The 15,543-nt window shown below is 39.2% G+C and overlaps 1 protein-coding gene across 1 annotated transcript in view; it reads right to left on the reverse strand.

Moving 5' to 3' along the window:
* Positions 1-6,355: 6,355 nt before the first annotated feature.
* Positions 6,356-15,543, reverse strand: part of LOC102868240 (MLN64 N-terminal domain homolog) — a 32,428-nt gene continuing 23,240 nt past the window's right edge. Inside the window, exon 7 of the mRNA XM_006887621.1 lies at positions 6,356-6,411. Within this exon, the coding sequence (XP_006887683.1) occupies positions 6,356-6,411 (56 nt within the window). The remainder of the gene's footprint in view (positions 6,412-15,543) is intronic.

Below are 15,543 nucleotides of genomic sequence, written 5' to 3' on the forward strand. Positions count from 1 at the left end.
AGACTGACATCACTGCTCTTTAGCACTCCAGAGAGGCCCCTGACAGATTTCCCTAATGCAATTCATCTTTTGATGTCCTGACTGACTGCCGGTACGAAGAATATTGACTGTGGAGCCCAACAAGCTGGAATTAGTAACAATCTCAATCTTTTCTCCACCTATCACGGTACTGCGAATTGGCCCTGGGTTGAGAATGTCTTCTTAATGTTGAGTTTCAATCCATATAGAAAATTACTCAACGACACATAACAACAACATGTGAATACATAGATAGGTAAGCGAGAGGAATAGACGTGGTGAGGAGAGTGGGATTGTAGCCATGAATATACATAGGTGTGACAGAGATTATTTCTACATGAAATTTATATGTTATAAATATTTCCATGATTATAGTAGAATAGGGATCAAAATTATGAAAACTTATTATTCATAAGTAAACATACTGGCAGGAATAAGCTATTGAGACTGGAGGTTCAGGACCACATTCTCAGAGATAGCAAGGTCACTTGGTAGATCATAGTACACAAAGATAATATTCTACATTCTACTTATTTCAATAGGGATGAGGGTCTTCAAAGCTTGTGGGCAGCAATCTAAGGTACAATGTTGGTCCTTCCCCATCAGGAGTAAAGAATGGTGAAAATCAAAGACCTAGGGAAATAATTAGTCCAGAAGACTACTGGGTCACATGATTCTTTGTTTCCAAGACCCTGAAACAAGAGGAACCAGATGACGCCCTGCAACCACCAACAACTGCTCTTAAATTATGTTAGAAAGTCCTGGATAGAGTGGGAGAAAAACGTGGAACAAAACTGATAATCATAGGAAGACCAGGCCTAATTGTCAGATAGTGACTGATGGCACTCTTGAGATGACCACCTTTAGTTATCCTTCTGGCTTGCAACTGAACTCACCCCTGAGGCTCAACATTAATCACACAATAAGCAGGTCTGCATGGTGAGCATGTCTGTCCTGGAGAGGTTGCGGCTTGGAGACAATGGTTTTGAAACTCCATCTCACATATGTTGAGCATGTTTCCAGGAGGAACCAGTCTGTGGAGAAGGATATCATGCTCAGAAGGGTAGAGTGTCATCACAGGAGAGGAAGACCCTAGATGAGACAGATTGACACAGTAACTGTGGTAATGGAGGCAGGTGTATGAGAGGTGAGGTTGGCTCAGGGTAGGCAAGGTTCAGGGCCATTGTTCATAGCATTGCTATGAGTCATAGTTGACTCAGTGACACATAATAACAAGGTGAATGACACTTGATGTAGATACTCCTGAGAACAGTCAACCATTCAAGATCAGAGGCTTGCATCTACTCAAGGACAAAGATCCAACGGCAGAGTTAGGAAGGAAGGAGTGGAAACGGAAAATATAGGAAGGAAGTAGGATGATTGAAGTTATACTGTGAGGACTTCAAATTAATGCAGGAAACAAAGCATATATGAATTGCTTAATGAAAAATCAACTTGCTCTATAAACTTCCACTGAAAATGTATATGGGTGTTGAATAGAAAACTGATCTGCTCTGTAAACTTTTGCCCAATTTACCAATTCATATAGCTAGAGCTAGGGGTTTTGTTTTTAGAACAGGAAACTAATGAAATTGAAACTAAATCAGGAAGTTTTGTTGAAAAATTAATATGCATGGCATTACTTCCTCAAAATTTTTAGCTAACACAGCCACATGACTCAACAATCAAAATACAAAAATATGCATTGAGACTCTTTCTTCAACCACTGTTCCTCTTAATAGTCCAGTGGTTTACCTTTCTTATATGTAATTCCAGTAGTTATATATACTTTTATCTGAGGAGCTCTAGTAAGAGTAGAGTTTTTGCTTGAGTGTGATATTATATAATTTCCACTCTAGGAGTTCTGCTGAAGAATATTAAAAAAACAACTGGAACAGTACCTTACTAGAAATGCAAGGTGGGTTTAGAAGAGGCTATGACACTAGGCACATCGATGTTGTATGGATCTTGGCTGAAAACAGAGTAGCAGAGGAATGTCTGTGTTTCATTGACTACACAAAGGTATCTGATTGGATGGATCACAACAAATTGTGACTAACATTGAGAAGAACGGGAATCCCTGAACACCTGATTGTGCTCATGCCAAAATTATAATTTGGACCAGGAAGCACTTGTCAGAACAGAAGAGGAAAACACTGCAAGATTCAAAATTAGGAATTGAGTGCATTCTTTCTCCATATCTTTTCAAGCTATATGAGAAACAAATAATTCAGAAGGCTGGGCTTTATGAGGAGGAATGTGGCATCAGGATTGGAGGAAGATCATCAACAACCTGCATTATGCATATGACACAACCGTGCTTGCTGAAACATAAAAGGGCCCGAAGCATTAGCTGCAGAAAGTCAAAGACTGCAGTCTTCAATATGGGCTGAAGTTCAACACTAAGAAAATAAAGATTCTCACCACAAGGCCAATTGGAAGCACCATGATAGATGCAAAAAGAGATTGAGATTGTTAACAATTTCAGCTTGCTCAGTTCCACAATCAATATTCTTGGCACCAACAGAAATCAAAACACAAATTGTATTGGGAAAATCTCCTGTCAGGGCCTGGTCTTCTCAATTACTTACTTAGCATCAAAGAGCTCAACAATGACTAACAGTTAAGAACAAGTGATGCCTTTTGAGTTGTGGTGCTGGAGAACAGAAGTGAACATATCATGGACTGTCAAGAAATCAAACAGGTGTGTCCCGGGAAGAACAAAACCAAGTTGTTCCTTCGAGGCACGAATTTTGAATCTCTGTCTCACATACTTTAGATATGTGGTCAGGAAAATCTAGTCCTTGGAGAAGGACATCATGTGTGGAAGGACAGCACAGGATAGGGAGACCCTGGATGAGATGGATTGACTCAGTAACAGGGGTAGGTGTGTTGGACAGTGAGATTGGCTCAGTAGAGAGCAGGGTTCAGAGCTATTGTTCATAGGGTTGTTATGAGTCTCAGTCAACTTGACAGCACATAACAACAACAGTAGAGTAGGTAGCTCTAATGGTCTAGTGGTAAGGAGCTGCATGACCAAGCCAAAGGCCAATGTTGAGTGGTTCCCTCAGGAGAAAGATGAGCAATCTCCTGCCTCTGAAAACCTTCTGAAGAATCTGTTCCCACTTGATGGCTGAGAATAACTCAAGTGCTGGGTTGCTAATTGAGGTTGACAGTTTGAATCCATCAGCTACGCAGGGAGACAAAGATGGGGCTGTTTCCTGTAACCATGATTTACAGCAGTGAAAACCCAATGGAAGGACACCAGGAGTCAAAAGTGATTCAAAGGTTCTGAGTTTGGGTTTTCCCCTAACGGGTGTGTGCATGCACGTGCGTGCGCGCGCGCGCGCGCGCACACACACACACACACACACACACACACTCGTGTCTGGAATTTCTGTGTTGTGTAGTTAATGTTCTCAGTTGCTACCTAATGGTTGGTGGCTCAAGCTCACTAAGGGACAGCTCAGCAGAAAGGCCTGGTGACATGCTTCTGAAAACCTGGTCAGGAGAAATTTTGCAGCAGTTCTCTGACATGCATGGGGTCATCAAGTTTTGGAACCCACTCCATCACAACTGGTTTTTATGTACATATATTCTTATTGCCAAATTCTTCTTAAGTAGTACATATTTCACATTAACTTGCACTTCTCTGTTCACCTTTACTTTCAAGACCTTTTTTTTAAGTATGTAACTAAATAAATACTACAGCCATCAATATAGATTACTTGTCAACAAAACAAAAAGTGTCATCACTGGACCAATAGGCAACATTAAAATAGATGGAGAAGACTGAAGTTTTCAACAATTTCATTTTACTTGGATCCATAATCAATACCAAGGGTAACAGAAGCCAAAAAATCAAAAGATATATTGCATTGGGAAAACCTATGTCAAGGACTCCTTCAAAGTACTAAACAACAGTGATGTCAGCTTAAAGGTGTGTCTGAACTAAGCTATGGTTTTTTCAATTGCTTCCTATGCATCTGAAAGTTGGAAAATAAATAAACCCAGCAAAAGAAAAAGTGTGACCTTTGAATTGTGGTATGGGAGAACAGTACTCAATGGACTGTAAAAAGAACAGACAAGTCTGTCTTAGAGAAAGAGGGAAGGATGGTGAAACTTTGTCTCCCATACCGTGGGCATGTTGTCAAGGGCCCTTGGGGAAAAAGACATCATGCTGGGAATGGTGCAGGGTCACAGGAAGAGGAAGGTCTCCCACAAGATGGACTGACAGAGATTTCAGCAATGGGCTTGAGTATATTGTGAGGACGGTGTAAGACAGTCCCATGTTCAGATCTGTTGTTCATAGGGTTGATATGAGTAAAAGTTGGCTTGAGGGGACCTAACAACATACTTCTCTTCCAGTGAAATATTTGTTGATGTCCTCTGAGCAACTTTCTACTGGAAAATAACATAACATTTAATGTTAATGTGTGTGCATCTCGACAGGCAGAGATATAAAGCAAAATGTACAACGGACAGGTAGGTAGGTGGAAAAAAATTGTGTATTATCCTAGTTTTCTAATGAATGCTTGTAAAAACGTTTATATATAAAAAGAATATCTTACTTTAAATAGTGCAGGTTGCTTGGTTGTTTTGTTTTATAATCAGCTTCAGTATTTCTGTGACATTCTTTTAGAACTATGAAAGGTGCTTATTTGGAAAGACTGATTAGATACAAGAAATATTTAATTTAAACTTGCTTGATTCTTACAAATTTGATTGAGCTAATTTAAGACAAATAAATGGTTCTATAGGGATTTGGGCTACTAATGCATTCGAAAAACTAAAAGCAAAGAAGAGAGACTTTTAAGTCATTAAAAGCTTTGTGAGGATGACTTCACTAGCAGGCCTACTAAGCAGTGTTTCCTGTGGCCTCTAATTTCTTCACATCTTCTTCCCCCAGTTCAACCTTGCTGCCCTTCCACGAGGCAGATATGGGGGGAGTGGTGGTGGTGGAGACAGTGGGCGGCAGGAGAGAGCGGCAGTGTGGCTAATGGTTTTATTTTCTCAGGCTTTTGTTTACGTGTTCTGCTAAATGTGGTTGATTCGTGGAAAATGCTCAAAGCCAAACCAACCCTTAGCTGGGGCTATGTGAGAGGTGGCTAGGGTGGTAAAAGATAAAATAAAGACAGTTACACCACAACTAGCGTTGTTCACTTTCAAAAGGCCATGGCTAGTGGAAACACAGTATCTAACCACACACATGTATGAGATTGATATCAAACATACTATTAGTGTTGTGGCAAGGCTAGGCTCCCTGTTATTTACATACAAAGGTTACCCCATTTAGCTGCTGATGGGAGCTGGAAAGCTAGTGCCCAGGCGTTTCCAAGTGCTGTACTTCCCATCTACTCCCACTACACTATTCTTAAGGAACGGCGAGGACTTCTTGTAGTACTAAAATAAATCCTCCAAACCTCACCAACTACCTGGGATTTTCCATGTGTGCTTCTCAGATGGCGGTACCTTCATGTTTAATTTTCTTTGTGGACACGGTGACATGAGGCTTGGCCATGAAGGTCTACTGTGGGCAGTCTGTAGATGTGGGCAATATGCTTTTTTCCTCACAAGACATAAGGAGCCCCTGAGTTCAACTGCATGACTAGATCAACTGTATCAGCCAAATAATATGAAGTCCCGATAAAGGAACAAAACTACTTCATTGAGTTGTACCAAGCTTGCAGAGACGCTGTACGGCAGAGTGGACCTGCTCCACAGGGTTTTAGAAGCTGTAAAGCGTTACTGAAGCATACAGTCTCCTCTTTCTCCAACAGAGTAGCTGGCAGGTTTGAACTGCTGTCTTAGGGCTTAATAGCCACGGCTCAGAAGATGTTAACGTGAAGTGTGAACAAGGATGATTAGAAGACATATTCTCACCTCCGTCCTGCCAAACACGGTGGGCCCATGGGCTCAAGATCTCTAAGCCTAGAAGATTTTTCCTGTCAGGACACATGCTTAGGCCTGCACAGACTGCCTTCATTGTACAGTCAAATCATACACCTAACTCCCTGGTCTGCACACATGAAACCCACTTCTGAGTGAGTTCTGGCTTCCTATGAGGGTCAGTGACATCCTGCTGGCTCAACCCAAGCAAGTGTGATGAGAGGTCTTTCTCAGGTTAAATGACTGTTAAGATGTCCAACACCATTTATGGGCTTAATATATGCAGCTCCACTCCTTTGATGGGGCACTCTCCCAAGGACAATCCTGTTGGGTTCTTGAGGTTTTTAGTACCAAGATTACCGCCTCACATTATGAGAAGCCCCTTCTGGGGAGAATCCTGACTGCATTTCTGCTATTTGGTCCACTCTAGGAGCAAGCATTGATGGGCTTATTCAGTTCGATCAAAAGGTGTTTCCTTCAAATCAGTAGCACAATCATACTTTTCTTCAAAGTCAGAAAAAATGATGGAACAAAAATTAACAGGCATGCTGTGAATGTTTATGTTGGTGAAAAAATCAAGCTCACAGTATAATTTGCTTCATTTTTAATTCAATTAGCCAAACACAAAAGGAAAATAATAGCAATGATTTCATAATAGGGGTTCAAATAAGAAATATTTCAAAATCATACTTTGAGAGAAAAACATTATTTTATAATAAAATGATACAGAATGTCTTATAACAGTTTACATAATTTCACAGTCATTCACTCTTTGTTCCCTCTTAAATATTTATAAATGCACCACTTCAGGTTAAATACATAATGCTAAACATGTAAAAAATCATTTTGATTGTGGGCTTTATTAATGTTTTAAAACTGTACAAAAAGCGCATGTATGTGCATGAGTTAAAAAACACAAGGGAAGTGTCAGATGTTAAGAAATATAAAATAAGTCTGAAACATAAAACAAACACAGTGACTTAAAACAAAAAGGTACTTTGTTTACTAAAAAGTATTATAACAATATATTAAGAAGTTCTTTGATTAGGAATACAGCACAAGACTTTTTTGCAAAGATTCATGAACAGATCAGATTCATTTGCACAGAAAATAGAATGGATCATTGCATGATCTTACCAGCCCCAGCAGGCTCATGGATACGGTATAATGTCTGTGAGGTATCACAATAAATAAATTCTTTGTTAGCCATTTAACAGAGTCATCAGTGGATGTCATCATTGCAACTTTCCAGAGGGCGACTCTCATCTCCAGACTGCTTTCCCCTCTGACAACTTTCAGCAAGGATTTTTCACACTATGAAAAAAGAAAAGGCAAAATGCAATGTTCTGCCATGAGTATTTTTTAACAAAATCTGTGCCCTGAGGACGGACTCTATTAACACATAGATCATAGAGCCACCTGCAGCTTGGTAATAAGTACTTTTAGAAAAGGATGAAAAGCATACACTAGTATTCTTTTTCTCTGAACTGCGTTGTGTTCAAACAATGCAGCCATCAGTCTCTGAGACCTTCTCTGGACACCACTGGCTGGCCTCTCTTCTGGTTGTCAAAAGTCACAAAATCTGCTGCTGACTTCTTCCATGATTAAATAATTGGGCAGAGGTGCTGCTACTGAAACTCATTTTCTATCTATTTCTACATTGATGAGACTGGAATGTTTGTCTCTGAAACTTTGCAGAAATCTAACAATGCGTTTCCCGTTGAAGTGTTATCAGCACTCCAGCTGTGAATGGAAAACATCCTTCACCTTGGAAGCTCCAAGGTGCTCTTAGAGACCACCTGGTGTCAGGTAAGTTCAGCTCCGTCTCTTGGTTGCTGTGCATTCTGGTACAAGTGATTACCCTCTCTATATTTCTACCACCTGCAGTGTAAACTGGGGATACAGTTGTTATTCTCACAAGTGCATTACTATTAATATTTAAAACCATATATGGTACCAACAGATGCTAGTTATATAAACAAAAATAAAATGAGCTCTGGTAGCATAATGGATAGCATGTTGGGCTGCAAACCTTTTAAGTCTGTGATTCGAGCCTACCTATCACCCTGTAAATATACACAGCCTCAGGAAACAGCCAGAGGTTCAACACGAGTTGGAGAGAACTTGATGGTAGTGAGTCTGATTTTTTCAGCTTTGGTGGCTCAGTGGTTAAGTACCTGATGTTAATGGTTGGCAGTTTGAACCCTCCAGCATCTCTGAGGAAGAGAAATGTGGCAGTCTGTAACTATAAAGGTTTAGTCCTGGAAATTATGGGGCAGTTTTATTCTCTCCAATACAAAAGGATACCTATGAATTAAAATCAACCCTAGAACAATAGTGAGTGTGGAGGACATGCCTCTGAAAACTCTATGAACTTTAATAAATGTTGATGGTTATAGAAAGGCTTCAGGCCTTTTTTCATAGGGTCACTATGAGTCGTGCTTGACTCAATGGCCATCATCATCATCATCAACAACAACAACAACATCTTTATTCTTTAGAAAATTGGGAATCTAAGAGGTATTTTTAATATTTTACAAAATTATACACAGAAAATTTTACATGAATAAAAAAATGACTGATAAGTGAAAATAGAGAGGACAAATTAGGATTTATACCTGCACTCCTGTTTTCTGAATTATACACTGAATGTACTTCAGAGAAAATTTTCTATATTTAACTATTCTGTTGTTTCATTTTTAAATACTTACATTAACAAAAGTAGTACTTATAATTCCAGAAGTGGTTTTTCACTGTCCTGTTTTTCTTCAGCTTCTTCTTCAGAAGAAGCCCCTACATAGAAGGGGAGAAGGAGAAGAAAGAATATTTCATTTCATTTACATAGAAAACTATTTTAATAAACCTTTATATGAATAAAATTTTAAATGATACAAGTTGAATCCTCAAGCGATTTATGTTAACAAAATATAGTTTTAGAGTTTTGTCCTTTTTCTTTTAAGAAAAAACAGCAACGTTCAAATATATTCTATCATTCCCATTAAGTTATCAAAAAGATTTCAAATTCCATGTTTTTGCTTATAAGCTTTTTAATGAATTTTCAACATGTGGCTGACAATCACTTTTCCAGGTTTGCAAGAGCAATGAGAGCGGTCCCAGGTGGCCACCCTCACGGATTTGCTCTGTGCAAATGTGAAGAGCATGGAGCTTCTGCAAGGTGGGGGCCAGACTATGAAAACCAATAGTAATTTGTGTGCTGAAGACAAGATCCTTAATTTAGACTGGGGAGTAACATCCAGCAACACAAAGATAAAGTGATAAATTCAGTGGTGGACAAGTAGGAAGGTTCAGTGGTGCTGTCGGCTTGAGGCTGCTACCAGGCTGTGCTTTGGGTAAGCATATGCGCAACTGAGGCTGATTTCATGGGGACCAGAGACCAAATTAGCCAAACACTCCTGAGACTGAGGCTGCACACAAAGGCAGAGTTGAAAAGAAAAGAAACTCAGCAAAAAACAAAAGTTAGGAAAGATCTGAAAATGACCTGAATATTAATGTGTTTCCGTCCCCATATACATATATCCATTTGGCAAAGGATACAAGCTTCAATTAAGGTGTCTGAGCACAACCTTTGTCCAAGCGTTGACTTCTATTACATACAAATGTAGACACTAGGCAGCAATTAGGAAAGTGGCTGAAAACTAAAAGCAAAATGAAAGCGAAAATAACCAAGATTAAGCAAAAGCAATCATGCACTGCTGGGATACAGATTTTACAGTTAGCCCAGGCAAGTTATTAAACAAACAGGCAGGCAACCTACTAGAAAAATCAGAATCCAGAGTTACTAAAAAATATTACCTGAAATGCCGAGCTTTTTTAGATAACTATCAGCAGAAAATGAAAACAAGTTCCACTTCACACACCATATACAAAAATCAACTCAAGGTGAATCAGAGACTTGGTGGTAAAATCTCAAACTATAAAGATCATCAGAAACAATAATAGGGAAAAAACCTTAGAAGCCCTTGTTTATGTCAAGAATAGGCTTTTTAATACAGCCAAAAATGCAGAATGAAGAGAGGATAAAACAGATGGACTGGACCTTCTAAAAAATCAAATCCTGTGTACATAAAAAAATTCTCCAATAGAATCAAAGGAAAACCCACAGACTGGGTAGGGGGGAGAGGGAGAATGGTAACCTGACAAGAGTGCAGAAATTATCAAACAATTTCATAATATCACATGCAAGCAAGATTCTGTTGAAAATTATCCAAAAAACAACCAGATAACTGTCAGATGTGCAGGCTTGGTTTAGAAGAGGCCATGGTACTAGGGATATTATAACTAATGTTAGATGGATATTGGCAGAAAGCAGAGAGTACCAGAGAAATGTCTATCTGTGTTTCATTGACTATGCAAAGGCTTTTGACTGTGGATAACAACAGACTGTGGCTGACTCTGAGAAGAATGGGAATCCCAGATCATTTGATTGTGCTTATGCGAAACCTGTACTCGAACCAAGAGGCAGTCGTCAGAACAGAGCAAGGAGACACTGCATGGTTCTAAACTGGGAAAAGCATCCACCAGGGATATAGTCTGTCTCCATACCTTTTCAATCTGTTTTCAGAACAGATCATAGGAATGCTGGGCTGTGTGAGGAGAAATGTGGCATCAGGATTGGTGACAGATTCATCAACAACCTGCATTATGCAGATGACACAACCCTGCTTGTTGAAACTGAGGAGGACCTGAAGTGCTTGCTGCAGAAGGTCAAGGACTGCAGCTCTCAATATGGATTGAAGTTCAATATCAGGAAAACAAAGATTCTCATCAATGGGCCAACTGGCAGCATCAGGATGGATAGTGAAAAGATAGAGATTGCTAACAGTTTTAGTTTGCTTGGTTTCACACACAACACTCTTGATACCAGCAGCCAGGAAATCAAGAGACAAATTGCATTGGGAAAGTCAGATGTCAGGGACCTCTCCAGAGGACTGAAGAGCAACGACACCACGGTGGAGACTAAGGTGGCTTGACCTGTGCCATAGTCTTCACAACTGCATACTATGTGTCAGAGAACTAGACAATGACTAGAGATGATATAAAGAGAATTTATGCTTTTGAGCTGTGGTGCTGGAGAAGAGTACTGAATATACATACCATAGACTACCAAGAGAACAAACAAGTTTGTCCTGGAGAGTGTGAAACCGGGCTCCTCCTTGGAAGCAAGGATTCTGAAGCTTCATCTAACATATTTTGGACATGTTGCAAGGAGAGACCAGTCCTTGGAGAAGGACATCATGTTTGGGAGGGTGGATGGATAGCGAGCGCAAGAGAGGAAGACCCTCGATGAGATGGATTGATTCAGTGATTGAGGTAATGGGTGGGTGTAGGTGTGTGTGTTGGAGACAGTGAGGTTGGCACAGGATAGAGCAGAATTTAGGGCTCTTGTATGCAGGGTCGCTATGAGTTGCAAGTGACTTGACAGCACATAACAAAAACATATCTGATAAGGGACACATATCTAAAATTTATAGAATACTATGGAGCCACAACAAGGAAAACACTAATAACACAATTAAAAAATGGGCAGAATATATGAAAACACTTCACCAAAGAAGATATTCAGAAAGCCAATAAATACATGAAGAAATGCTCAAAATGACTAGCTATTAAAGAATGCAAATCAAAACAAGAATGAGATACCACTTCATATAAGTCACAATAGCAGAGGGCAGCAAACAACAAATATGGGTAAGGATGTGAAGAGACTGTTAGTCTCATGTACTGTTGGTACAAATGTAAAATGGTACACCCACTATGGAAGGCAGCTGACATTTCCTCAAAAAGTTGAAAACTGAAATCTTATTTGATGCAGTTATTCCACTACTGGGAATGAATATACCCTAAGGAAATCAAAGCTAAGCCACAAATATATATAAATGTGTTTATCTATGTTTATTGCAGTAATATCCATATTCATAATAGTTAGGTGATAGAAGCTGTTCAAGTGCCCATCAGCAAACAAATGGTCAGAGAAACTGTGGTACATCTATATAATTGTGGTACATCTATGTACTATAGAGCATTAAAAAAAATGAAGAAATCATGAAACAATACACAACATGGATTAGTCTAGGGGCATCATGCTGAATAAAACACCTCAATCACAAAAGAACAAATACTATATATAAATCTTCTACTATAAAAATAGGATGGAAGATAGAGGAATAGAATGGGTAGATGAGTGCTGTAATGGATTAGAGAAGGAAGATCAACCTGAAACAAATGGACAAACAGGCAATGTGTGTATCATCATTAACAATCTGAAACAGGACTTCAGTAACCAATCGAATGGAAAGGGGGAAGGGGCAAACAAGAGAGGGGGAAAGAGAACAGACAGGAGAAGTTTCCAACAACAAAAAAATTCTAAGAGATGGGAAAAAATACTAAAATGTGACTATTCTCAAGAAAAAGAAAAACCAAATGTTATTAAAATCTGTCTATGAGTGAATCCAGATACTCTGTTCTCAACAAAATAGAAACACTCTTATTGTTGTTGAGTCAGAACTGATTCATGGCTGATCCTCCAGTGGTCTTCACAGGCTACAAATCACACAGGAGGTGAGGCCATATTTCTCTAGTAGAGCAGTTGTTGGACTCAAATTGTCTGTCTTTGGATTGGCAGTGAAACTCCTTACCCTGCAGGCCATCGGAACCCCTACACAGTACATTAGCAGATAAAAATTACCAAAACAAGCTTTAAAAATATGTTCAAAGAATTATAGAAAACCATATTTAAATAATTTTAAAAAGCAAGACAACAATGAATTAATAAACATATTTTCAAAATGAGCTATTAATTACAAAAAGGAAGATAATTTTTAAAAATTGTATCTGAAGTGGAAGGTATAATGATGGCAATGACATATTCGCAGAGAGGCTCAAGTGAATATCAAAGGTGGTAGAAAAAAAAAATCTGTAAACCTGAAGGTAAAATCTGTAAACCTGAAGGTAAAAGCAATAGAAAACGAGGAAAAGACCGCTGGAGACTGACTGAAGTTCAGAGGCCTGTGAGTTAACATCAACATTATCCATGTAATGTGAGAATCCAGAAAGAAAAAACAGAAGAGAAAAAGACAGAAAAAGAAAGGTTAAACATTCCAAAATTTGTTTGAAAATATCCAGCTACACACCTAACAATCTGAACAAATATTTGATTATAATACATACTAAGAGATCTACGGGTATACACATAAATAACCCTCCATAAAAACTGGAATGGAAAGGCTAGGAAAGCAAAGCAGAAAAAACAAAGCAAAGTCATGTTATAAAAAGTTAATCTTAAAAAATGGTAAATATTTGACAAACCTCAAGGAACAATTACCACAAAAAAAGAGAATTAATAAAAGTAAAATCTAATAAAAGTAAAACTAAAATCTAGGGGCGGGAGAGAGGGAACATAAAAGAGGGAACTAACCAAGCCGAAGGTGGGTGATTTGAATCTGCAGCCCTCGGCCAGGTTCAAATTGTTTTCCTGTCAAACATTCTTCTAGGTGGTATAGCACTGGTCTGTGCGTTGCTGTACAGAGAGGTAACTCGTGGTTGCTGTGATGCTGAACACTGTGACAGTGATGTGCCAAACGTGGTAATGGGCACCCATGGTGGATAGTGTTCGCTGGAGCTTCCCGACTAAAACAAGCCTGGAAGCAGGAGCAGCAGCCACTTCCTAAATGGCTTGCCTCCGGAAACTCTATGTACGAAGAGTGCTCAGGTCTTTCGGTCACAGGGTCGCTATGGGTCGTCTACGACTCGACAGCACCTAACAACAACTCTTACCAAATTAAAAGGACTATAAGGAAATGTTATGAAAAATCTATGCCAAGAAATTAAGATTATTTAGAAGAAACAGAAGAATTTCTAGAAAAAGAGAAATTGTCAGAGTGGACTCAAGAATAAATAAAACCCATATATTACACTAAACTGGTCATTTAAAAATTTTCCTACTAATAAAAACTCTGGCCCAGATTTCCTTTTGAATTTCACCAAATAATTAAAGAATTTTGGAATCTGGAGTGGCATCCACTCCCTAAACAACATGCCTCCAGGAAGTCTATGAACTTTGAAAATGTCAATAGTTGCAGAGGGACTGCAGGCCTTTTATTCATAGGGGTTGCTATGAGTTGTGCTCGACTGGAAGGCAATCAACAACAACTTAAAGAGTAAATATCGAGTCTTTAAAAAGTCATTCAGAAAATAGGGAGAACACTCATCTAGGTTATCTAGGGTGCAAAAGCTCTCAAAACGAAAATATAAAAGCAAACCCACTGCCACTAACCCTGACTCACAGCGGCCTACAGAACAGAGCAGAGAACTGCCCCATGGGTTGTCGAGGCTGTTAAGTTTGTACAAGGGCAGGCGACCTCCTCTTTTGCCCTCTACATGCTTAATGGGTTCAAACTACCAATGCTTTGGTCAGCAGCCCAGGGCTTAACCTACTACCTGTCACGGCTCCTTGGCAGGCATCTAAATTAGAATTTTAATACTTCTATCTAGGTTTGTTTAGAAGAAAATTTATTTCTGGATTTTGCCCTTTCTCATTTTACGTCATTTTGAATCCACCAGCTGCTCCTTGAGAGAAGGTGGGGCAGTCTTCTCCCGTGTGATTTACTGCCACTGAAAAACCCTCTGGAGGGTCAGCAATGAGCTGGTTCCGACTTGATGGCACACAACAACTTCTACTAATTCAGGATATCATTTAGGAGGTTACAAATTAACTTTCTTTCAGCATTGCAGCTGATTCATTTAAGTCATTTGACCAGATAAAGAAACCTGCACCTAATAATTATAAAATGAAATTAGCATCCTTGTTATTTTCCACTCAATTCATAGGTAAACAGGATGTGGTTATACCTAGAAATAAATCTTTCAACAAACCACCTTTATTTCCTTTCAAAGTACATCTACTAACATGTGCTAATTTTTCTAAAGCCCCGATATTAAAGAATTTCAAGCCACCCTTTTACAAGAAAAAAATATTTTATGCTTCTTTTTTCTTTCTTTTCATTTATTAAAGTAAGGTTATAAATCTACTATGTGTCTGACGCTGTGCTAAATGCTCGTTAGAGAGCACAAGAGAACAGATAAGGCAGGTCCCTGTTGCCTTATATCTACAAGGGTAGATATGATGTGTCGTGGTAAAGGAAGTCTGACTTCAGTTAATGTTTAATCTCTAGCCTGATGTTTATTCTTTAGACAGTGCCTACCTACCGAGTTTTGCTTTAGAAAAGAATCTTCTTCTAAACTGGTCTGGAAAACAATGTATTAGAATTTTGTTAATAAACTAGTACAGTGGTTGTTGTTAACGTGCTGTTGAGTCACCTGTGACTCACAGTGACCCTATGTACAACAGCCCTAAACCCTGCTCTATCCTGTGCCAATATTGTCTCTGACACACCTATCCCCTTTACCCCAGTCACTGAAATCAATCCATCTCATCTAGGGTCTTCTCCTGCGCTGTCCCTCCAGCCTCCCAAGCATGACATCCCTCTCCAAGGACTGGCCACTCTTTGCAACATGTCCAAAGTATGTCAGACAAAGCTTCAGAAATCTTGCCTCCCAGTAGCAGCCTGGCTTCATACTCTCCAGGACAAACCTGTTCGTTCTCTTAGTAGTCCATGG

Source organism: Elephantulus edwardii, unplaced genomic scaffold (assembly GCF_000299155.1).
Source record: "Elephantulus edwardii isolate Elephantulus edwardi_28Jun2011 unplaced genomic scaffold, EleEdw1.0 scaffold00059, whole genome shotgun sequence".
Lineage (NCBI taxonomy): Eukaryota > Metazoa > Chordata > Mammalia > Macroscelidea > Macroscelididae > Elephantulus > Elephantulus edwardii.